Here is a 25,245-nt window from a genome sequence, read left to right as displayed (position 1 = left end):
TGTTTCTTTGAATGAAATACTTTATTCGAATACGGTGACTCCTTCCACCTTACACAGGTAGAACCAAGACGTGCTAGGATCAGCCATTAACAAACCTCTGCTTCAAGAGTTACCTTGTAAAGAAGCACACAAGTCTATGTAACTCAGTTAAGGTCACAGCTTAGCTCATGATTCAGCATTTGAGATTTGCAATAAGTGGATACTGACTTCAGTGGAGGTGTCCAGTTATTGACCTGAAAGCTAAAAAACTAGCCAAGATGCAGTAGAAGTCAACATGGAAGTGACTGTACGTCTCAGACAACTAACATCAGTACCTGTCAATCATCTACAGCGTCACCTGTCAATCATCTACATCATCAGTACCTGGCTATAGAACGGTCAACCGTAACAGCTTGCTACTGACGTAACATTCTAAATTAGAACTTAAATTAATTAGACAGTCCAGTCGGGACGTGGAAAGTTGGATACAAAATCTTAGGGGAAAGGTCCAGTGAAAACCTACCAATAGGACTGCAGTAGCATTTGCAATGTAGAGCAGTTTTGTGCCTCCGACCTGGCATATGCTGTACATGGACGTAAGCCAAGATGCTTGCTGCACACCGGGCAAGAGACTCATCACTGAACAGGTCTCTCTCCCTCTGAGCAGCTGATAAGATTCCTGCTGCTGCCACACACCTGTTACTCCAGGGAAGAGGGGATGCTCTCTGGATCCATTCAGGTAGCCACACAAGAGAGGGAGGAGCCTGTCCAACTAGCCAGCTGCCACTTTGCTAGTGAATCCCCGACCTAAAAGGCTTAATGAGGCAGTTGCAAAGTAGTATCTGTATGGCTAACCCTTGCCGTTGCCTTGGTTTTACAGTTAGTGGCTGCACTAATGTGAAACATGTGGCTAGCGCCGAATACGTTTGGAAACCAGAGGGTTTAGCAGCATAGCCACGAAGAATGCACAGTAACAGCATCCCCTCAGTGCTATATGCAAAGCAGAGCTACCATCACAACGCTATTCAAACTAGAACCTCAGCCAGCCAAACCAAAGCCTCTGATCTGCACCCCAAGGAACTCTGGGAAAATGTGCAGCTAGAGTCCAACCACATAACTCTCTGGATCAATTCAAGGCAGCGTTCATGTGCATTTCCCCTCCCCCCGCCGCATGGCACAGGAATTCTTAACCAACAAGCAATCTAAACACCGAGCTTAACAAGCACGATTTGTAACGTGGCCCAGGCGTTAACAGAAAACAAGTGTTTGGGAAAGAATACAGCTCTGAACGTAAGCCCATCCTACTAATGCCATTATCTGCTCCAGTACAATTCCTATCTCGCGCTTAAATTATTTCAGGAAACTCTGCTTGGGGGGGGGAAAGCAAGATCTGTCCCAGTTATGGTGGCGAGGGGCCTGGGTGTTCCAGCCTGCGCTTAGAAAAGGATGGGCCAAGTTTGAAGACAAGGGCTCTGCCAAGTCTCAGCTCAGAAGCTCTGTTTTCACGCATTACTTCCCCAAATGCATCTTCCCTCCCAACTCCCCTTGCAGAAGTAGGTGATACCTTGTATGAGCACTCGTGTCTGGTGGTAGAGCATACGGTCCATCCACACGAACACTTAACCGGGATGCAAATCTACCATGCACAAGTTCCCTAGTGAGCTTAGATCTGCCCCACTTGGGGAAGATTAAAGCACAGGAGGGAATTACTAGCAGGCAGCAGCAAGACACTTTGTGCCCAGCAGGCTTGCATGGGGTAGGTTTACACTGCAGCTTATGGCAAAATAAGTATTCATGTGGCCCAGCCCTTTGTGTTCCCTCTCCAGTGGCAGATTTGCTTCATAGCTGCAGCTGGAGGAAAAACACAACTATGCATGGACCAATGCAGGAAAAGAAATGGACGAGAACATCTCCAAAGGCACATCCCTCTACGGTTTGATGGGACTTGGCAGGCAAGCGGGGTGGATTTGTTTAGCACGGATCAGGAGGAACCCCAGTGATTTTCATTCTTTCCCAAATGTTTCTCCTCTACCGCCCCTCAGGCCTACAGTTCTTGCTGCTGCATTCCTGTTCTAGAAGTCCCTGACTTCCTTGGCGCGCAGCCTCCTCCTGCCACAGGACTGTGACCACACCACCGCTTACAGCAGAACCCTGCCCTGGACTAACCCTCTACGTCAGGACGGAGAAATCACAAGGCCAGCTCCTGTTGCTGGGTAACAGTCTGTTAAATGTTTCTTTGAAAGGCTCTAACTACTCAGCTGCCGTGCTCTCGACAGGAGACGGGCCGCGCTGCTCTGCGCTTGGAGGCAGCAGCAAGGCGGCGTTCTCCCGGCATGCAAGGCACTGAGCTGTGATCACTGCATGTAGGCATACTTCCAGTCTCCGAGGGGCACGTGGGTCTCCTTGATGGCCTGGGGAGACGTCCAGCGCAGGAGGTAGTGGGGACTGCCGGGTTTGTCGTTGGTTCCTGTTGGAAAGCCAGGAAAGGCTCTTAGGAGTCATTCCCCAGTAGGGAGCGGACTCTAGTGTTCGTCCTGCAGAAGGATCTGTAGAGATCTCCCCACCCCACAGCTGGGAGGACAGTGGCCCAGCGCAGAAGCGGCCGGAGTAAAACTCAGGCCTGTTTATGTCCCACCTCTAGCTCTAGTCAGCCCGCCCCTTGTGTACGGATCAGCTGACAGCTATTCCCCTCTCACGTGCCCCAGCAGGGGGCACTCTCACCTGAGGCACGGGAGCCGCCAAACGGCTGCTGGGCCACGACCGCGCCGGTCGATTTATCGTTAATGTAGAAGTTGCCGGCGGCGTTCCTCAGAATGTCCCTGGCTTCTTGGATGACGCTCCTAGGAGAGAGGAGGTGAGCCAGCGGAGGGCGCCACGCTCAGGGCAGCGTTCTTTCGAGCAGCCAGGCGCCTGCTGGCCTCAGGTGGTGTGCGAGGGAACACAGGCTGGGACCGCCAGCCAGCGCCAACCCCTACCCCCAGCAAAGCAACGCAACCCACCCGTCCAGTATCGCTCCACCCTAGAAGATCCAGCATCCCCACCACTCTGCGGGGCCCCGTCAATCCTTGGACCCTGCGGTGAAGCTGGCGACAAACCTGGCCAGCTCTTAGCCACCGCTGCCCTCGGCTGGGCTCAGCTCCAGATGTGAAATGAGTTATTGCTCCAAACACATCTCCTAGGCCAGTGTTTCTCAACCAGTGGGACAAGTACCCTTAGGGGTACTCGAGAGAGGTCTGGGGGGACGTCAGCACAACAGAAATTTGGAGAAAACTGAATTTTTTATTTAAGTTTTACAGCGCTTTATTATTTTTCTACTTTTTACACCCAAAAATGTCAACACCTGCCTGACTGAAATACATTTGAACAAACAACTTTGAGGCGCTGGGAGAAAAAATGTTGTGTCTGAAAACTGTAGGTACTGAGGGGTACTCATAATTTTTTTAAGGGGGTCCTTTATTTAAAAAAAAAAAAAAAAAAAGTTGAGAAACACTGTCCTAGGCCTCTGAGCCTCACAGAGCTGCCCCACTTAAAGCTCACGCCCTCTGACAGCCACGGGGCAGCACTAACCAGCGGGTAGAATATAGGAGCATCGTCTTGAGGGGAAATCCCTTCAGATTTGAACAGCAACAATCCCCGTGAATTACACTTCAGAGTCTCTCGGGGGCAAGGGGCTCAGACAAGAAGCCTTCCTGCCCTAACTCGCGAGGAGGCCGGCGCCGTGCAAAGGGCCTCAGAAGGGGGATGCAGCCCTCGGCCCAGGATTTCCTTCTATCAGACCGTGATGCAAATGTGCTGGCTCCGCAGGAAAGGAACCGGCAGGTGAAGTGTTTCTCCCCCAGTGCATGCGGGAAAGCAGAGCGCCAGCTGTTCGGGTGAGAATTACAGGCACTTACTTCTCCTGGGCAAACACTGCCCCTGTGAGGCCGTAGGGGGAGGTGGTGTCTATGAGCTGCAGGATTTCCTTGTACTGCTTTTCGGGATAGACGTACACAGTCAGGACGGGGCCAAAGATTTCCTGCAAAGCCAAACCAAGGCCGTCAGGGCCGGGGCTGCGTGCCTGTGAGCGTGGCCCACAAAAGCCGCTTGCGATGGCCGGCTGCGCCAACCAACAGCTGGTGTGAAACGGGAGAAGTGACGGGCGCTGTGAACGCAGGACGACAATCCGCTCCCGCAAGGCACCGTCCCCCAGCCCATCATGGCCGCTCAAGTGTCGCATGCGTGTGGCAGGCCGTTCCCAGCAGGGGGCCTTCATTGCGACCCAAGGAGTGCAGGGCCCTGTACGTAGAACTTGGGCCAGACTCCTAAACGAACCCTCGCTACCCTCACATCCTACCCTGCCTGGAGGGATGCCTGTTGGAGACATTCCCCTACACACCTCCATCCCCGTTAGTCCTGAGCGGAGGATCAGAGCTATTCTGGTTCAGGAAAGAATTACAGGATTGCATGGGAAGCAGAGGATGAAGAAAAGAAACCGCTGCACATGTGGTACAGGGCTGGGATGTGACTACACAACAATCAGACACACAACTGGCCTGTAGCAGCCGACGCGGGACTGTGGGACTCTTTCGTTGCTGTGGATAGACCTCAGCTCAGGTTGGACTCTGGGCTCTAGGAGCCTCGGGAGTGGAACGGTCCCAGAGCTCGGGATCCGTCCGAGGCTACGCGGCCCCACGAGGGTAAGTCAGCTGTATCAGGCCAGCTGCGGCTCTTCCTTCGCTGTGTGGACATGGTCCTCCGCGCAGCGCCTGCTTCTCTGCTGCATTTGTTAGTGGCAGTGTGTGGGAAAGGGCTGCCGAGCGTGACAGAAGCCAGCCCTAAACCTGCCCCCACACAACAGGTAGGGAGGGGGCTGAAGCAAAGGATGCTGGGAGGAGGCTGCTGCTTCTCCTCCACTTCTATGGGCTGTAGTTTTAGGAGCGTTTGAGGAGCTGCCCAGGTGGCCTTAACCACAGACCCAACCCTCAGGCTCTTTATTTGCTGGGTAGCTGTGGTTTCTGTCCATCGCTGGGCTGAGCCGAGAGGAGCGGTAGGAGGACCTGGCACTAGGTATCAGGAAGGGCTTCCTCGCATACACCGCAGACCCCTCCCAGTGGCTGCCCCATCACTACCGCAGCGAAGGCAGCAGGAAAGACATTGTGAGGGACAATCCTGCAACACTGCAGCCGCGGCCTCCTATTTAGCTGCATGCTCACGCCTCACAGAGCCTGCACTGCTCTGAGGCATTGGGAACACCCCCAGGCCCATGGGAGGACAGTCTAGACAGGAGGCAGCACCATTCGCACTGAGGAGTGGTGCAGTTCACTCATTAAGGGGAGGCAGCCCTATGGCGGAGGGGTGGCGGAGGACCCAAGAGCCAAACTACATCGACATTCAGAACAAGTGGTCAGCAAAAAGCCGTCTCAGAATGCCCATTTACATAGCTGAAAATATACAACTTAGTATTACTGGTAACTGACAGGATGATTAAAGCTAGCGTAAATGTCCTGTGTCCAGTTCTGGGCACCACATTTCAAGGAAGATGGAGAAATTGGAGGAGAAGGTCCAGAGAAGAATGATTAAAGGTCTACAGAACATGAGCTATGAGGGAAGACTGAAAGAACTGGGCTTGTTTAGTTTAAGGGTAGATTGGCAGAGGCCCTGGAGGTTTTTCGCCTTCCTCTGTAGCATGGGGTACAGATCACAGCTGGAGGATTCTCTTCATCCTGGGGTCTTCAAAGTATTTGAAGGCTTCAATATCTGAGATATAGGTGAGAGGATTATTCTAGGAGGGGTGGGTGAGATTCTGTGGCCTGCACTGTGCAGGGGGTCAGACTAGATGATCATAATGGTCCCTTCTAACCTTAAAGTCTATGAGTTTGGAAAGGAGAAGACAGAGGGGACAGGATAGCAGTTCTCAGGTATCTAAAAGGGAGTCACAAGGAGGAGGGAGAAAAATTGTTGTCCTATTTTCAGAGGCTAAAGACAAGAAGCAATGGGCTTAAACTGCCTGCAGCAAGGGAGGTTTAGGTTGGACATTCGGAAAAACTACCTAACTGTCAGGGTGGTTAAACACTGGAATAAGTTGCCTAAAGAGGTTGTGGAATTCCCATCTCTGAAGATATTTAAGAGCAGGTTAGATAGACACCTATCTGGGATGAGCTAGATGGTACTGGGTCCTGCCATGATGGCAGGGGACTGGACTCGATGACCTCTCAAGGTTCCTTCCAGTTCTAATGTTCTATGATTCTATGAAACGAAACATTGTTCTCACAGATTTTATGTAACGGGACTTCTGCTGCTGCATCTTTTCGCACATTTCTTTGAAGTTTACCTCATAACTGGTCAAATTCAGGTTCACGCGTGCATTCAAGGTCCACGAGTAATTCCGGGGTTTTAAATTTTTGAATTCATTTTTTCATTTTAATTTAAAAAGTTGCATGTATTTTGGGAATGACAAAAGAACCAAATCTGGATCCACATAGGGATGTTAAATGTAGATGAGTTGGCTAATTGAAGAGTCGATGCAATTTGCATCGACTATTCGATTAGTCGATAAGGGCGCGTCGGCCTTTGAAGTTGCAAAAGCGCTGCAAGGAGCACGGGGCCAGCGGGGGGACTTAAGCAGTCTCTTGCTGACCCTGTGCTCCTGGCGGTGGTTCAAAGCGGCAGTGCCGCAGAGCCTGGGGTTAGCGGGAGAGTCCCCAGCTGGCCCCAGGCTCCACGCAGCGCTGCCGTTTTGAAGCACCCCCTCCTCTCCTCTTTCTGATACAGGCATTGAGGCCGGGGGGGGGGGGGGGGAAGAGGGAGCTATTAGTCGACTAGTACGTCGACTATCCGATAAGCCTTTGCTTATCGCACAGTCGACTAGTCGTTCACATCCCTAGTTCCGCACTGAGCCACGTTTGGCTTGAGAGCCATCGGTTCCAGACCCTTGGGAATCTCTGGCTTACACGACCGAGGTTTTTCTCTCTCAAAAGATATTCCTGCCACGGATATTCCTCCTGGTCTTCTCGCTGTCGGGTCAACCAAGGCAGGAGAGACAAGGGCCTCGCCAGCCAGTCCTGGGCACTCACCTCCTCCATGATGGGATCCTTCGGGTCTTTGCTCTCCACGATACATGGCTGGACGAAATACCCCACGGCGTCATCGCACGTCCCCCCTGCCAGGATGCTGAGGTTGGGCGACGCCTTGGCATGCTGGATCCACTTCTTAATGCGGGCAAAAGACTGAAAACCACAGTGCGAGGAGGCAGCTGAGAGGCGGCCCTGCTGGTCAGCGACACCAGCCATGGGGCAGACTCACTTCCTCGCTCTCTAGAACGGCCACAGGATGAACGAGTAGCAGGCGAGGACCTAGGCAGCGCTGGGTTCGTACCTCACTGCGAGCCCCTGTCTTTGCTTCCGGGAAGATGCCCCCTGAGCATCCCTGTACTTAGAATTTTAGGCACTTGTGGCCAAGATCATGACGACTGTCACTGGGACAGGTGGCCTCAGCCCAGTGCCCCTGCTGTCAGGCACCGGGGTCCAGACTTGCCGAGGAACCCACAGCCACGTCTGCTGTGCGCACTGCAGCTGGCCTGGGAGACACGGGCCCAGGAAGGTGGAGCATTGCAGGCTGGGACCTTGAGCATGCCCGGCCACATCTCTGCATTACAGACAAGTAACTGCAGTCTCAGACGGGACACGTCCTGGCCAGGCCAGGGGCAAGGACAGAGTAGGGAGATGGACTCTTCCCCCAGCAGAGGGCTGGGGGAGCAGGCAGAGCCAGGGGCAGGCTCTGTGCGCACAGGCCCCTTCCTTGCCGTGGCGATGGAGGAGAGGGAGCTGCAGCCAAAAAGTCACCTGTCTGGCCAGCTGGCTGCTCACCAATGAGTGACACACATTCAGGCAGCTTCCCCCAGCTCAGCTTCATCTGGAACATGGGAAAGGGAGGACGCGCCGCACTGACGAGGCCCAGGGCGAGGGAGACTCAATACCTGGGAGGGTTTGGCTGGCTTGGGGAAGCAGCAGGAAAGCTGGCTCAGGAGATCAGAGTTAGGCAAGCCAAAGGGGAACAATGGCCCGTAGATGAGAAGGCCAGTCTGTGAACCACCGTGCTTGCCACGGCCGCCCCATTGCAGCCGGCGCCCCCCCCCCCCCCCCCCGGCCCCCGGAGGGACAGGTGAGTCACTGGGGCCAGGGACTGATCTTTTACCTTGTCATCGATCACCGCTGAGAAAAAGGTGCCGAAATCCTGAGCCGGCTGCGGAAAGAAGAGGAGCCGGTGACAGGGATGAGCAGGCCGCTTCGCCCCACCGCCAGCCTCCGAGCGCCAGGCAGGTAGCTCGCAAGGCAGGAGGAGGAAGAAAGAGAATCTCAATCCCCCAGGCGACGCTGTCCCCTCGTTAATATCGCGCGTCCCCACACCCCTAAGAGGGAGCAGCCGGCCTTTTTCAATTATGCGGCGGCGTTAACAGTTCCTTACAATCGGGGCTCCGCAGTGCTGGCTACAAGTTAATTTCTAATCACTAAAAAGATGAGGGGGGAAGAACCAGTGGATAAAAAGCTCGGTTCAATAGGAATTAGTAGCCAGCTTCTGCAGCCTCTAATCCCATCAGCCACCCGCTGAGCCGCAAAGCCCTTCAGCAGCCCAGCAGTTCCACTCACGTCTCCCACTTTGATCTTCCCGTGCTCCTCCAGCAGTTTCGCTTTGATCTGGGGCCACAGCACGTCGGGGGCGTAGAGGCGGGAGCAGGCCGAGCATTTCTGGCCCCCGTACTCGAAGGCCGAGCGCAGGGTCCCGCTCACCACACTGGGCACGTCGGCCGAGCTGTGCACGAAGTGGAAGTTCTTCCCGCCGCACTCTGAGGGGAGACCCGGAGCGACCCACCCCGCGCTGAGGGAGCTGGCGGCGTACAGCCGGGCCCAGGCGCCCCTCTACTTGATGGAGAGTCCCGCTCAATGCTGGAGCCGTGGGGCGGCAGCAACCGGGCCTGCCCTCGGCCTACCCGGCTTGTTGGGATGCAGGGCTGATTAACCCAAGGCACATGGGAGCAATAATGTGGAAGCCACCTGCCTGGCTCTTCCCCAGCAGTTCCCGCCCAGCGTGGCCCTGTGAGGTAGGTCAGAATCATCACGTCCATGTTACATCGGGGGAAACTGAGGCACAGCGAGGAGAAGTGACTCACCCAAGGTCACTGGTGGACAGGGCCGGCCTTACCATGAGGCGAACTGAGGCTGCCGCCTCAGGTGCCCCACTGTGGGGGGGCACCACTAGGACCCAGAGAATTGAGACCTTTCAAAGTTTTGGCCCAAGCAAGGGGGCAGGGAGGCGTCATTTGAGCTCCCCGCCTCAGGTGCCAACGTGTCGTGGGCCGGCCCTGTTGGTGGAACCGGAGTTTGAACCCTGCTCCCTTAGTCCTAGCCGTCCCTCCAGCCTTGTTCACCCCGGCTCTCCCCCCCTTGGTACAGAGCAAAGGGCCCATCGGCAGGCGGCGAGCAATGGGTTTGTGTGGGAGAACAGCATCTGCTGTAGGCTCCTGCAAGCGAGCCGAGAAGGGAACATGGAGGAGCGTCTCCGGCCTTACACAGTTATCCACCCAAAGAGCTGCAACAGCTCCAGCCAGCCCTAGGCACCCCCATGCTCTGCCCCAGAGAGCGCTTGCAGCCCCACAACCCCCCGTCCTCAGCCCTCCACTCAGCTCCTCACGCATGTCCCACCCGAGGGGCCGCTGCTGGTTGTGCCCCACTCCAAGCTGAGGCCGGGCTGTGCCAGGCGCGAGTGGCTCTTTCCAGCATAGCAGCAGGATCCCTCAATACCTGGGCCCGTGAGCCCCGCCAGATGCGCCCTGTCAGAGCGGCTCGGGAGAATACGGGAGCACAGCTCGGCTATAGCTCACCGGTCCAGGGCAGGAAAACATCTCTGAGATGCCAAATGCAGGAGCCATCTGAGGATCTTTAGGCCGTGTGTGGGAGAGGGGCCTGTACAGCCCCACACCACTTTGCACGGCTGGGCGGACGAGGACCCCTGAGCGCAGCCCCCCCATCACCATCTTTTGCCCTGCTCTAAACTCTGAGCAGCACGGAGCAGTTAAAGGAGGTGTCCCGCCCATCGAGGCTCTAGTGGAGCTGGGACTAGAACCCAGGAGCCCTGGGCTTTCAGCCCTGTGCTCCAGCCATGAAACCACATGCCCTGCAAGAGCTTGGAGAAGAACCCAGGAGTCCTAACAACTCCCGATTCCCCCACTGGAGCTGGCTCCTTCCCAGGTCGGTCTCCGGGCACCTGTCGTATTTCAAATGCAGGAGCTTGGTGGGAAGCCACCTGAGATACAGCACCGCTGGGCTCAGCATGGCCCGGCAGCGGCTCAAGTCCTGCTAAGGAGCTCCCTGCAGAGCTAGGCCCAGGCATTACCTCCAGCCAGGCGCGGGAAGGTGCGGTACCGGTCCACGTTCTCCGACGCCTGCTTCCAAAGGCGCTTGAAGGTTCTGGAAGGCAAGAGGAGGCGAGTGAGACTCCGGCACCACGCTGGACGGAGCATCTGTAGAGCTGGGGAGGCCGGCTCCGGCTCTCAGGCCCCTCCAGGCTCGGGGTGATTCCGAACCCAAAACCCCAGACCCACGAGCTGCAGAAATGCCACCTCCCCATTCCAGCCAAGGGGCCTGATCCAACCCCACTGGAGACAACTCCCACTGACTTCAACGGGCTCTGAACCGCCTGGCGAGCAGAGGGGAGACAACCGAAGAACCAGAGCCCAGGTACAAGAGGACAGGCAGAGCTGGACAGACAGAGGGGAGAGAGAAGAAAGGGGCATGGAAGAAAATAAAGGAGTAGAGTGAGTGTGGCAGGAGCTTCTAGGCTTTTTTTTCCCCCCCCCCTTCTTCTTCTTTCCCTCCTTTTTGGTTCAGACTGTGACAAACCCCTGAGCTGCAAAACAATAAAAATGCTAATACATTCCCACCAGGAGAGAGAGCCGCTAATACTAATTTATGAGCTTCCCACCTTTAAAGCCCAATGCTCATCAGACCATGTCATTCGGCTGGTTAGCGGGGGCCCCGGATTTTAATAGTCTGTCATCTTTGGGAGCGGCGCTCCGGGCAGGGCGAGCGGAGCCCTTCGAGGGAATAACTTACCCTGAAGTACTGGGAGACGAGCGTGCGTTTGCCAATCTACATGGACAAAGGGGAGCGCCGGCTCGAAATGCCCTTTATTAGGACGCGGAGGCCTTCAACGTGGCTACTTCACATCCCCTGAATGCCCCTCAGCCGGGCGAGCGTCAAAAACAGCCCTTCCCTCAGCAGGGCGTCTCGACCTTTCCCCTTGCGGAGGCTCCGCACCACGTGCTATAAAAGCTCCATGGACAGAGTGGTGGATTCAAGCTTCCAGGCCGGGTTGGGATCCTGGGGCACAGGTGTAGTTGGACTTCAGTTTTGGGGGAGACAAGGGCTGGTGGGGCTCGGGGCCAGCTCCTCACAGCACGGTCCAGGTGGGGAGTGCCACCTCCACCCCCATTCCCCTCAGCAGGCCGCCCAGCCTGCCTGGGCGAGGGTGGGGGAAGCAACCAAAAAATAGAGTTGAAAGGGGAGACTTAGTTCAGGAAGTTTGAAAATACTCAGGGGTTAGGGGCCGGGGGCAGTGAGGGGTGGAGCTCAGGTTGCAGGGAGCAGGTTTGCCAGGGGGGCTTTCGCTCCGGGGGGCGCTTTCCAAGAGCTACGCCAACCCCAGAGTCAGGTCTGCCCCGCCTGGCGGCTCTTACCTGCATGACTCCCAGCTGCGTGGCTGGGGAGAGGGGAAGGCGACACTGCGGGGGAAAAATTATCGATACGCCAAGGCTTTCAGTTTGTTGCCTGGACTAGGTTAGGCCTTGACCCTGCTTTTGCAGGCCATTCACCAGTCCTGGCACCTGCCACCGGAGCCAGTCTTAGGGACGGGAGAGCCGGGCAGTTACCCAGGGCCACCATTTTCAAGGGGCCACCAACAGAGCCGGTCTTAGGGACAGGCCGACCTCCCCCTGGTTTCCATGGTTACTCCCTGACCTTTTTTTTTTGCTTGACAAATTTTTGTCCGGGGTATTTTTTTTAAACCATCTGGCAACCCTACAGGCGAGTCGGGCAGTCGCCCGGGGCCGCCAATTGGTTAAGACAGGCCCTGCCTGCCACACCCGGCCACGTTGCTGCCTCGCATCTTAGCGGATGGTGCTGCAGCATCAGGGCCCCCCACGGCCCTGCACAGCCACCTCTCCGCCGCCCCGAGCCTCAGCCCACTTACGGCACGCTGCCCGTGAAGTTGAGCCCGCAGAAGTGCTCGGAGCGCATGACCGTGTCTCCGAAGACAGGCCCGTCAGCCGGGACGAACTGAATGACGTTGGGAGGGAGGCCGGCTTCCAGGAGGATCCTGTACACGGCGAAGCTGGACAGCACGGCGGTGTCACTGGGCTTCCACAGGACCACGTTTCCCTGGAGGAGGAACGAATTAATGGCTCACAGACGGCCCTGGGTGTAGAGTGGGGCTCCCCCTTAAGCACTGGCCCCAGGGCCCCCAAAAGCCGGTAGGGGCAGAGCAGCGAGAGGCAGCTGCGGGCCCGGGGGCTCCAGCCACGCTGGTGCGTGAGGGATATAAACACACACCCCGCCCGGGGCTTCAAGTTTAATGCTGAACTTAGTGGAAGCCTCAAGACTTTGTCCCACTCAGGTTGAAACCAGGCAGACGCCACAACCCCCGTCTCCGGCACCGTCCCTCGGCAGCTCGCAGGTCAGCCGAGCCTGGCTCCGTAGGGGCCAGCCCCACGGTACACATGGGGGAACAGCGGCATGGAGAAGATCGATTCTAGACACTAGCACGGTGTTTCTTAAACTGTGTTCCACGGCACAGTGGTGTGCCGCAAGGCAGTCAGAGGTGTGCCGCAGAGAACAAGAGAGTTCAAAATGGCCACCCTTAAAGGGGCAGGTGATTTTTTTTGGGGGGGGGGGGCTCAACAAAAAATCCCTGGTGTGCCTCATAAAAAAATTGTTTGGTGTTCCTCGCTCTTAAAAAGTTTAAGAAACACTGCACTAGCACCTCTCGCTTTTCCCCCCTTCTTTCTACCCCCTTTCTTTTTTAAACATCTCTGAGAGGCAACAGCGGAACAGCCAAGCAAGGCTGGAACTCCAGGCCCACCTGGCTTCACAGAGCTGCCGCCGTTTTACTGCTCTGACCCACCCCAGCTTCTGCTCTTCCTCCACCCCACACAATCTAGGAGAACCCGGGGATATCCCTCCTCACTCCCTCAGCTCCCACTGCCCATGGTAGGTCTGGCTGCCAAGTCACAGTGCGCTGCACTTCCACGCTAAGAAATCCGATCTGCTCCCACAAAGCCCGCCGTGCCGGCCCGATCTGACCCCAGTGCCTGTGTAACACCACCCGGCTGTGAAATCAGCAGCCTCATTAACAAGCCAATTTCACACTCTCCTAATGCAACCACTGCTCTACAGCAGGCGCTGATTAGGGTGCAGAGCACTTTCCATGGGCAGTGTTCAGCAAGGGCCCGGCGCTAAGTCTGCCCTCTTGGACTGCCCCCAATAAATGCCTGCTAGGGCAGTCTCGACCCCAGCCTCGTCAGGAATAGGTCAGGGGAGCCAGACGCTCCGACTTACCGCCTCTGATCATAAAAGAGCAAAGGGACGGCCAAAGGCAACCCATTTAAAACAGGTTCATTAGGGTTTTGCGCCGTGCATAGCTAGCAAGTGGAACTTACCCCCACAGTATGTCACTGAGGCCAAGATCTTAGCTACGGTTTCCCATTCTCCACACAGAGAGAGTCAAATAAAACCAAAAGGCGTACAAACCCTCATGCTTCAGGGCACAAGACAGTCACCACCGGATGGGGATCAGGAAGAAGCTTCCCCTACAGGCAGCTGATACCACAGTTGTCCGTTACAGCATTTCCTACCTCTGGTAACATCAATGACGGGATACTGGAATGGGGTTTATTACACCTTGCTGTTTGCATTTCCTAGCACTGGGGTGCCTGACATTGCAACCTTAGCATTCCAAGAAAGCAAGTTTCTTTACTGACTGCGGAGGGTTGGTTCCTCAGCTCCCCGGGCGCTAGCACACATGGCCGATGCATTGGGCCCAGAGCCGTTAAATCCCAAACCCCTTCAAGAAAACCCACACGCCCTCCTCCACACTCACCATCAACGCCGGAGTCCCTGCCAGGTTCCCACCAATCGCAGTGAAGTTGAAGGGTGAAACCGCTGCCACAAAGCCCTGCATGGGGGGGAGAAAGGAGAATGTACGCGGTGCGCTGGGCACACCCCCAATGGAGGCTGCAGGCGCACGGAAAAGCCACCCTCTGAGGCTCATGAGGCAGAGGGAGCACTCAGCCTGCCCGCAAATGCAGAACAATCAGAGATTGCTCACGCCCCGTCTCTGAGCCGCCTTCGCCTCACCTCCAGCCCTCGGTAGACCATGCTGTTGGTGCTGCTGGGCACACTGATGGGCTGAGAGGTCTCCAGCTCCAGGGCGTACTTAGCGTTGAATCGGAAGAAATCTATCAGCTCCGCCGCTGCGTCAATTTCCGCCTGGATGACTGTTTTGCCCTGAAAGGCGAATGGGAAAGATCAGCAGCCCCTGAACACATACCCCCTGCTGCCTCCCCAAGGGCTGACGGATCCAGGGACGTGGCTTTACACTGCCCCCTGCTCGCAATGCCTGCGGGACGACCAGCAGTGGGCAGTACGAAAACCCGACTCTCAGACTCACACTGGCTTTATTAGCACCTGTCTCTCTCCTCTCCCCGAAGCACCAGGCGAAGGCTCAGGGCCGGGACTCAAACCCGGGTCTCCCTCACGGCCCTACATGGTGCTAGCACACCAATGAGTCACAAGCCCTTTCAGACCGTGTCTCAGACAGTGCAATGAACACAGACCAGGCCCTACCACCAACTGCTAGCGCTGCCGTGGCTCCATCAGCGCCCAGGAAATCCCCTTTTCTCCCTTCCGTTCCCCAAAGCTCTTTTCCAACTGCCCCTCGCTCCCCCCGTCAGTTTCAGCAATGCTAGAACAGGGCAGGCCAGGCGTTAGCCATTTGCAGCTGGGTAATCCTCTTCCCCCCCAGGCCCCGCCCTTCCCAGGTTTTTACGGCGCGGTCTGATAAGCAAGTTCAGTACGTAGCCTGGGCCCTGGCTGTTCTCGGGACCTATTTCTCTCCCTCCCCGCCACATACAGCTCAGGTGACTAGCAGCATCTGAAGCAGTCAAGCTGGCAGCTTTAAAGGGCAGAGAGCACTCAGTGCAGGCTCTGGGATCTGCTTCCCTCGCTGGGTCGACACAACAGGAGCCTGCTGCGATTTAGAGAACAGAACAAGGGTTCTCTTCCACCGCCAGGTGTTTGAGGGCAGGATGCTCTTATCTCTGGCGGGGAGAGGAGGCAAAGACACCATCCATGCTCCTGAGCGGGCTCATCATAGAATCCTAGAACTGGAAAGGGCCTCAAGAGGTCATCAAGTCCATACCCTGCCCTCACAGCAGGACCAGGTACGGTCTAGATCATCCCTGACAGACGTCTGTCCAACCTGCTCTTAAATATCTCCAGTGTTGGAGACTCCACAGCCTCCCCAGGCAACGTATCCCAGTGTTTAGCCACCCTGACAGTTAGGGAGTTTTTCCTAATGTCCCACCTCAACCGCCCTTGCTGCAGTTGAAGCCCATTGCTTCTTGTCCTATCCTCAGAGGCCCAGGAGAACAATTTTCTCCCTCCTCCTTGTAACACCCTTTTAGATACTTGAAAAGCCGTTATGTCCCCTCCCGGTCTTCTCTTTTTCTAAGCTAAATAAGCCCAATTCCTTCAGCCTTGCCTCACAGCTCTAGACCTTCAATCATTTCTGTTGCTCTTCTCTGGACCCTCTCCAATTTCTCCACATCTTTCCTGAAATGTGGTGCCCAGAACTGGATTCAATACCCCAGCTGAGGCCTAATCAGCGCAGAGTCGAGCGGAACTAGTCTCTGCCAACATGTGCCTGCAGGATTCTTACAGCCCCTTCATTGCAGCACAAGGGGAAGGAGAAACCAGGCTCCCACTCGAATTGAACCTCCTAATCGCAGGTCTCACCAGCCACCCCCTGATCAGCCCAATCCAAGACATCACCTTCCCACTAACCAGGCTTCCCCCATTTCACCCACTGTCTCACCCGGGCTGGCCGGGGAAGATTTGCTGCTGAAGTGACCCAAAGGTGGCACTGAAAGTGCTACCGGTGCCAATCACACCTCCTGGGTATTTCCATCCCACTCAATGGCCTCTTCTCCCTACATCTGGCGTTGAAACCACCTGCTCCATTAAAAAGATCCCCCCGCAGCTCCCTACGCCCCGGGAGTGTCCTGCTAGAACCCAGCCGGCCAACGTCCCCAGCAGAAGCAAGGATCCGAGGCTCCAGCTGCAAAGGAAGACGTCAGGCTACAGCCCCTTGGCACTCAATCACAGGACGTTCCTCGTATTTGTGCCACCTATCCCTGCCTGATCATCAAGATTTGGCCCAGCTACTCCTCCTGCCACCTTCCCCCGGCCACCTCAGCATGGTTTGTCCCAGCAGGTGCTCTGGAGACCACGCCGCCTGCAGCCTCACCTGCCCAATCATGGTTTTGGCCAACACTTCCGCTCGCCTCGGCCCGCTCAGCATGTCGGCCGCCTTGAAGAAGATCTGCGCCCGGTCCTGGACGGGCTTCAGGTCCCACTCCTTCCGCACCGCCAAGGCGGCATCGATTGCTTTGTTAAGCAAGTCCTGGGCATTAGAAGGAGGCATCACAGATCAGGGCTTCTCAGAGACTCCGTCCCCCGTAGCCTGGGGGCTCGCGGCAGCCTCATGGCTGAAGGCGGGAGGAACCGGCCCTAGCCCAGCTCTGTTGCAGAGGCCTCGCCAACAACAACCCAAAGACTTTACTGAAGCCGTGGTTGTGAGTGTGGAATTACGCCAGGGCTCATCAGGACTCTGAACACCAGGAGTTTAAGACCCGCTCAGGCTGGCAGGTTGGACTCCTGAGGATTTTCCAGCTTCCCTGCTAATGGTTACAACATTAAATATTTGCTACTACCGCGCCGTCTGCCAGGGACCTCAGAGCACGCCACAGGCATCCCTCAAGCGGCATGATCTCGGGGAGGTAGGCAAGGAATCGATACCAGGGTCTCTTCCGCCACTAGTGTCATGCCACCACCTCTGGCATGGAAGGCAGCAGTCGCCTCATTCCACACGGCCATTTTAGGGCAGGAAGTGGAGAAGGCGCCCGTGTCCAGCTGAAGCCACTAAGGAAATTTGCACTTTCCCTCCACAACTATCCAACGTAGGAGCTGGCCAGTGGGGAGTGTTGGTTCAATGCCAGCTCCGAGAGCACTGGCCCCCAGCACAGGTCTAGCAGCTACCGACACGCGGCATGTGAGGTGCGGATGGATCTGGGCGGGGCACAGGCCCGGCAGCTACCGACATGTGGCATGTGAGGTGCGGATGGATCTGGATGGGGCAGGCCCGGAAGCTGCTGCCACACAGCGTGTGAGGTGCGGATGGATCTGGGTGGAGCATAGTCCCGGCAGCTGCTGCCACGCGGCGTGTGAGGTGTGGATGGTTCTGGGCGGGGCACAGGCCCGGCAGCTACCGACACAAGGCATGAGGTGCGGATGGATCTGGATGGGGCAGGCCCAGCAGCTGCCGCCACGTGGCATGTGAGGTGCGGATGGATCTGGGCGGGGCATAGTCCCGGCAGCTGCCGTCACGCGGCATGTGAGGTGCGGGTGGTTCTGGGTGGAGCATAGTCCCGGCAGCTGCCGTCACGCAGCGTATGAGGTGCGGATGGATCTGGGTGGAGCATAGTCCCGGCAGCTGCCGTCACGCAGCGTATGAGGTGCGGATGGATCTGGGCAGGGCACAGACCCGGCATCTTTTGGCACATGGCATGTGGCACTAGCCTAGCTTATACTATTCAAAGCACAGCCGCTGACTGCTGCTCTCACTGGCAGTAGGGGAGCCAGAGGCCGCAGCGCAGGCCCGTGACAGGAGCTCAGCCTTGTTACCGCAAATCACTGTCGCTTTGCACCTGCAGGTGCTGGGAAACCTCCCCAGGTTCAGTCTGCGACCAAAGGCAGCTCGGTTTCTCCATCTCGCCATGACCCGCTGCCCTCAAGCCTGCCCCCTGCTGGATAGATGCCAGGAGGCAGATCAGGGTACCACGCTGGGCCACACTCACCTTGTCCGCGTAGCAGTACTTGGCCACCTTGTGCGAGTGATTGAAGGGCTGAAAGGAGGAGAGCCTGGGGTGAGTAATGCTGGGAAGAGCCCTCCCTCTCCCCCACAGCCTCTCCACACCCACACCCTGCAACATCTCTGTGCATGGAACAGTCGCCCATTCACACCGAGTGGCACAGGCTCAAACCCAGGGACAGAAGGCATGCGCCCATCCCCCTGCCCTGCTCCAAAGCAATTTCCATTGAACAAAGCACGTTGCACGCGAGTGTGCTCAGTGCGGATCACTGAAGCAGGACCCGGCAGCTGGGTGAAATCCCAGCAACTGTTCCTGGTTTCACCCCGAGGCCTGGGTCAGGCTTCAGCGACCCGTGTGGGGACGCTCACCTGGAACGGGCTTTGGTGTGAGGCTCTGTTCCACGTTCAAAGAGCGTGGGCAGCGCCGGCCCCTCCCTGGTTCAGGGAAACAACTTAGACTGCAATTCCCAGGAGCTGCTCTTGGGCCCCAGTTAGGGAGTTTCCCCTGGGCCAGAGGCAGCACAGACATCAGGGTGAGACCAAGGGGGATGGCACATTACCCGCCGTCTGCCCACAGCGGGATTCCCACGCCTTCCTCTGCGGCTGGTACTGGCCACTCTCAGACACAGGGCTCAGGACTAGCTGGACTGCGGGTCTAAGCCAGTCTGGCAATTCCCACGAGGCACCTCCCCAAAGAGCCGTCCACTGGTGGCCACAAGAGCACCCTATGGAAGTCTCAGGGCGAGCGCCCACATTTCCGTACCAGGCCGAGTTGCTACAAGGCGCTGCTCAACGAGGACGCCAGGGGAGAGAGACTTGAACGGGCTGGAGCCCTCCCTGGGAAGGGGAATGCCTGCCAGGAAGGGAACAAAGGTGCCCCACACGGGGTTTATCCCGGCTGTGTCATAGCTTCCTCCCAGCCCGGGCAGGGATGTGCTCTCCGCTGGGACTCACCGACAGCTGGTACCTGACGTCAGACGTCCACACCTCTTCTCCCCCCACCACGCACGGGATGGCCTCCGTCTTGCCCTTCAGGTCGGCTAGCGCCTATCGGGCGAGTCAGCACAAAAACGCACCAGTGAGAGCACAGCAGCTGACCGGAAGGAAGCCCCCGAGACGAGGGGGCGGGTCTCCAGCCAGCCGTGGTTTGAGCCACCTCCCTCCCCCACCACACACTCAAACCGGTGACCTGACACAGCCCTGCCACGGGCGCATGCCGGCGTCCCCCTCGAACCAACCTGCAGGTCAGCACTGAGCTCATGTCCCAGGGAAAGGGAACCCTGGATTTCTCCAGGACCAAGAGCTGTCCAAACAGAAAGCAGCCCCATGTTATGGGGGCCACTTGCAGCCTTAGGGGAGACGTAACAAGGGTGCAGTGGTGAAAGGCTCTGCCCAAGGCAGGGGTCGGGCAGGGTGTCCTACCACTTCAGCCAAAGATCCCAGGCCGCACACGTGGGGCAGAGCCCTGGTTTCTCAGCTGCCCCACTCTGCTCTGGACAGTACCTTCTGAAGGGCCGCTCGTTCCGGGCTGCCCTGCTTGAACTCCAGAATGGGCTCGTTGGTCACCTCTACTGCGGACCGGTGTTGCCATCGCAGCCTGGGAAGGAAAAGAGCAAGAGCGACGCTGAGAAACCACAGTCTTCACTCGGCCTCTCCCGCGACATCCCTGGCCAGTGAAGTGAGACTGGCTCCCAGGGAAACAAGGCTGCTGCGTACACGCCATCAACACCTTCAATTCCCTCCTTTTCCAGCTTGTTACGCAGGAGGGCACTTTATGAGCGATCAGTTTCGCTGCCTCGTTGGCTTCCCACGGGCCGTGTGTTTCACGCAACTGGAGAGAGAAAAGCCCCTTTGAAAGAGCAAGGCAATGTGAATGTAAAAGCCTAAGATTTGCTTTGCGAAACCGACTAAGGCCAAGTCATGGAGCAATCCCAGGCTACAACGACACTGCAAGAGCTGCCGCCGTCATGTGCACTCCGCTTCCCCCACTGGCCGTCACCAGGTCAACGGAAGGGTTCTTCCATCAACCTAGTTATGGCTACACTAGGGGTGAGGTCAACCTCACTACAGCCCCCAGCGTGTGATATTTTCACAGCCCGGAGCCATGCAGCTACGTTGATCTACAGAATTGTAGCCAAAAGCCAAGTCTTAGTTTCAAAAGTGACTCAGGCCCTTAGAACCCTGAATCTTGTTGAAAGACAACGGGGCCTAAGACAGTGTCACTTTTGAAAGTTTTGAAACAGTCAGCATCCCTGGGAAACAGGCCCTTTATACCAGTGTTTCCCCACCTGTGGTCCACAGATCCCTGGTGGTCCGTGATGGTACGGGATCCATGGAAAGTTTAAAAATAAGGATCGGGCCCATCCTTCCTTTTCCTTTTTCTCCCCCAGGGACGGGGAGAGGGCTGTGAAATGTTAAGAGATGGAAAGGGCATCCGTATGCTCAAAAAGGGTGGGAACCACTGCTTTATACTGTTCAAGTTTCCCATCAGAAGATGGCGCCATTTCGGTAACCTGGAGGCAGAGAAGGCATCTGCTTCACATGGCGAAACAGCGACTTTCCAAATAGGCGCAGGTCTCAGTCTCAGGGCCCAGGAGAAGGGCCCTTCTGCCAGTGCAAAGCAGAGCCGGGGCGGTATCCCTGCTGGCCCCACCAAATGGGGGCTTTGTTCACTGCACCTTTGCCTTTTCAGTACAGCCAGCAGCCCTATGTGCTGATCTGGGGAACAAGTCAGGGCAGGCTAGGCAGGACTTAGTGTGCTCTTCCCAGGAGGCAAAGAAGTACAAGACCTGATGTGGAGTCTAGATCCATGTCCTTCTATCTACCTTAGGCATTGCCCCATGTGCCATCATATCAAAGCATCTCAACTCTAGAATGTGTTTATCTTCACACTCCTGTGAGGCAATGTTATCATACCCATTTTACAGATGGAGCACTGAGGTTCAGCAGGATTAATGACTTGCCTGAGGTCACACTGGGGCAGAGAAGGGAATTGATCCTGGATCTCCTGAATCCCAGGCTAGTGCCCTAACCACTAGATCATGTTCCTCAACCCCTGCAGTGACCTAGAGTCACAGACAGATACTTTTAGAAGTGCCAGTGGTATCTGAATAGGGCTGGGACATGCCCTGGATATTCCCGGTGCAGTTGAGTGAGCACAGATAACCAAACAGGCTAGGTGAATCAATGCATCATGGGATGCCAATGGGAAGACTAACAGTAAGGCCATGTCTATACTGGCACGATCTTGCACCAGAGCTATGCAAATGAGGCTCAGTGTGGAATATCGCCGAGCCTCATTTGCATAACTAACGAGCCACCATTTTTGCAGAAGAGGCTCTTGCGCAAAATGGAGCTGTCTACACTGCCCCTTCTTGCACAAGAAAAACCCTCTTGCGCAAAGCCGTTATGCCTGAAAATAATCAGCATAACGGCTTTGCACCAGAGGGTTTTTCTTGCACAAGAAGGGCCAGTGTAGACAGCTCCGTCTTGTGCAAGAGCCTCTTCTGCAAAAATGGCAGCTCATTAGTTATGCAAATGAGGCTCGGCGATATTCCACGCTGAGCCTCATTTGCATAGCTCTGGCGCAAGATCGCACCAGTATAGGCACAGCCTAACAGTGTCGGAGTTATGCTGTGCCCACACAAATCTTTCACCAATATAATTCCTATTGGAACAGAGTTCAGATCAACCCAACTCAACAGTGCAAGTATAGATGCAAGAACAGTTTCTGCTACAAAAAAAATTAAGTTAAACCAGTACAACTTCCTCCCGTGGAGAAGGCCTTAGGAGACTTCCCATAGGGGAAGAGCGATGTAGGACATGGTGCTCACAATTCAGCAGGGGCTTTTATCCCGTCTGAGTTCCTACTGGACCAACGACCCCACGGTGAGAGGTTCTCTGCTGCAGAATGCGCCACCTTCCGCATGGGAGTGACAGATCTACACCACAGCGCCTGCTTTTCGAAGAGTTCAAAGGGCAGAAGCTGGCAGGTTTGTTGTGTCAGCGCTGTGCATGCTTGAACAGGTAGCTACAGATTACCCTGGGCGCTGGGATTTCCCAGGCTCAGCCTGGCATTAAATCCTGTCTCAGCAGTATTTCCCAGAGGAAAACAAACCCCCAAAAGCCAAAGGATGAAGCCTTTGGACTGGCGAGAGAAAAGATGCTGACCCAGGAGTGGGTTGGAAGTGAGGGCAGACGTGCCAGGAGGAAGCAGAGGCCGTGAAAGATGAATTAATGGCAGTAACTAGCACAGGGATGGTTCAAGTTTGGCCTGTAAATCAAGACCACTGAGCTATAATAGAGAGGAGCAACCCTCTGATCGCAAGTTAAATCTGCTACGTCCAGGACTCTCTGGTCCACCAATATCCATAGTCCAGGAGGATCATGGATATTACTGGACCAGAGAGCTCTGGTGCTGGGAAGTGAGAGCTGGCTGGGAGTCCAGCAAAGGGGAGCCCCACCAGCGGGGCCGTGTATCCATCCCAGGCTAGGCAGGGCAGCAGCGGGGCTGGCAAGCCCTGTTCCTGGGATGTCCACAGCAGCGGTGGGGCCACTGACAGCTGGCAAGCGCTGCCCTCAGGAGACCCGGCCAGGCAGGGCAGCAAGGGGGGCCACAGTGGCTGGGGAGCCCCAGTCAGCCGTCTGCACTCAAGCCCAGCAAAAGGCAGGGCTGAGCCCAGTGGCAGAGGGGCTGGAGCGGAGCTAACCACAGAGAGAGGCAGCCGGCTGGGAGGCCAGTGGTAGGAGACCTCTCTTGATCCAGCAAATTCCCTCATTCGGAACAGGTCAGGTCCCAAGGGTGCCAGACCAGGGAGGTCCAACCTGTACAGTCTGCAGTGGGCAGTGCTCCATCTCGGCGGAGGCAGAGCCTGGCTCAGCTCAAGACAGAGCATCGCAATCACATCACAGGCCTTCCAGCCTGAAAGGAGCAAAGAACGTTAGCTGCAGCCTACGTCCTGTGAAATGTTAAACATGACGCTATTGCTGCAAAATCCTTTAGCGCTGCCTGCCTACCTCCGAGTTCAACCCTAAACAGCGCCCTGGAAGTTTGAGAGATATTAGAACCCTGCAGTCACCACCTGCTCAGGTGCTGGGCATATCAAAACTTATGAACTGATTTAGATGGGATAAAACCTCGGCCGAAGAGAAACGCTTCTCCGTGTTCTTTTGTCAGAATTCCAAGGGAAGCCGCATTTTGTTTGGATTTAAACATTCCCTGCGTGCGCCTGCCCTGACGAATCCTGGTGCTTGCAGATGCCAGTTAAATATGTTGCACAACCTGTGACAATACGATCCCACCAGCAAACCTGGCCGTGAACCAGCCTTCCAAGGCTACCACATCCCCCCCAAGTGACATGGGCATGTCCGCAAAGCAGCCAATAAGCAGCTAGTTTAGAAGGGGTGGCCAAGGCACAGGTGTTGCATGAGCTAGAGATGGGAGCGGCCATTTACTCCTGAAAGGGGCCACAACCTCTGCACTGGGTAGGGCACCAGAAAAAGGCACAGGGAGTTCTGCAAGTGTCCGACTTTGAATGCAGGGGGTGAGGGAAGAGGAGAAGGACCCCTTTAAACCTGCCCACATCCGTTTTCCCCAAGAGACTCCTGCCTGGCTCCTGCTACTGTTTTCCGGTCTCTGGAAGTGTAGATAAGTGTAAACCCTCATTACCTGAGATAGCAGGAGCAGTGTTGGGCAGATAAGGGGAGCACGCCAGGCTGCAGAGTGGGTGGGAACAAGGAAATCTAACCGAGATAAGCGGCTCCAGAGGAGATAAGAGGAGAAGCCTAGTCACAGGGGAGTCCTCCCAGCAGATTCTCTGCTCTCCCCCCCCCCTTTTTTTTGGCACCCCTGCTTTTCCCTTGACTTCTGGGCAGCTGTTGCCAGCTCGCACCCACGCAATAGAGAGGGGAGTCAGACCCCCTCCTACTGAGCTTCAGAGGGCAGCAGCAGGACCTGCTGCCAGGCCAGCAGACTGGGGCAAGCCGGGCCAAGAGGTAGCTCCCAGAAGGCGCCTCTTGGGAGGGCAGAAGGGTCGCCGATAACCGCCGGAACAGCCCGCGCAGGAAAGGGGCAAGGGGACTCCCGGCTGCGGGTCTGCCAGGTGGTTAAATCCCCCAGGCGGGTCCGATGGGGCTGCCCCCTTGGTCCCGTTCACACAAACACCCGCCCCGCGGCAAGGAGGGGGGACATTGGGGGCCCCCCATTTCCGCTCCAGTTCCGGGCCCGCCAAGGCGCCCAGGGCTGGGGGGTGAGCTGGGCGCCCGGGGAAGGAAGGGGACGGCCGCTGCGGCTGCCCTAGGCTGGGACTAGGGCTGCACACCGGGAGATTCCGGGGGGGGGGGGGGCGCTGCCGGGGGAAACCCCCCAGTGAGCGGCTCCCAGCCCCGGGGACTCCCCGCCCCCACTCACCCAGCGCGGGGGCAGCCCAGCAGCGCTCTCCGCAGCATCGCCTCTGGGGCAGCGGGACGGATCGGACACTTCCAGCAGCGCACGCCGAGCGGGGAAACCTCGATCCGGGTTGTACCATCTCCAGAGCAGGGAGGGCTGGTTCCATCTCCCAAGCGGTCCCCCTCTCTCCGCCCTCACTTTCTAGGTGAGTGCATCCAGCGGAGCTATCTCGAGCAGCTGCTGAGTGGGGGGGGTGTCCTAACCCCCCCACACGTCCATTCGCCCGGGGTCGTATACGGAACCGTTAACCCTATCCCCCCCCAGCACATGGTGCAGTCCGTTCCTTCCTAGGGCGGGGTTGCATCAGCCAATCAAGTTATAACGCTGGGGTCTTCTGACCAATCAGTTGCTACTTCATGTTGCAACCCGACGCTGGGAGGGGTGTCAGCAAAGTTCTTTAAAGGGTCACTCAGGAGCCTGGAGAAGGCAGAGTTGGGGGACCCCAACGAAATGTGTGGGGTTGGGAAAGGGAGAGTTTGGGAAGACCAAATAAAGGGGTGGAAGGCCTCAAGCTTCTCAGCTTTACACTGCACCAACCCCCCCCCCCCAGGTCCCCATTTAAGGGAACAAAAAATAGACACTAAAACAACTGTATGTATCAAAATATTAATGGCACCTTGAATCTGAGCAAACTGGCTGCC

General features: G+C 56.5%; 1 protein-coding gene and 1 long non-coding RNA gene across 3 annotated transcripts in view; one reads left to right on the top strand and one right to left on the bottom strand.

Annotated features, from left to right (window-relative positions):
• Positions 1–24,720, bottom strand: ALDH4A1 (aldehyde dehydrogenase 4 family member A1). Its single transcript, XM_075906470.2, has 15 exons — positions 24,566–24,720; positions 19,660–19,753; positions 19,111–19,203; positions 18,143–18,190; positions 16,534–16,689; positions 14,364–14,513; positions 14,107–14,181; positions 12,202–12,389; positions 10,348–10,421; positions 8,604–8,800; positions 8,152–8,199; positions 7,032–7,184; positions 3,873–3,994; positions 2,701–2,819; positions 1–2,446 (listed from the first exon to the last, which is right to left on the bottom strand). Exons 1-15 carry the CDS (start codon positions 24,601–24,603, stop codon positions 2,334–2,336), a joined length of 1,668 nt encoding a protein of 555 aa, XP_075762585.2. The 5' UTR covers positions 24,604–24,720; the 3' UTR covers positions 1–2,333.
• The window catches only part of LOC112544486 (uncharacterized), a 32,892-nt gene that overhangs the window by 2,730 nt on the left and 4,917 nt on the right, over positions 1–25,245 (top strand). Inside the window, exon 3 of one of the 2 annotated variants that reach the window (XR_012897306.2) lies at positions 22,944–23,087. The exons of the other annotated variant lie outside the window; for it this stretch is intronic. This is a non-coding gene — a long non-coding RNA (uncharacterized LOC112544486). Of the gene's footprint in view, positions 1–22,943; positions 23,088–25,245 lie in introns of those variants that run through there. 2 annotated transcript variants of the gene reach the window in all.

Source organism: Pelodiscus sinensis, chromosome 24, assembly GCF_052426305.1.
Source record: "Pelodiscus sinensis isolate ZL-2025 chromosome 24, ASM5242630v1, whole genome shotgun sequence".
Classification (NCBI taxonomy): Eukaryota; Metazoa; Chordata; order Testudines; family Trionychidae; genus Pelodiscus; species Pelodiscus sinensis.
The sequence above is the reverse complement of the archived record's forward strand: the minus strand, read 5'-3'. Positions and strand labels throughout refer to the sequence as shown.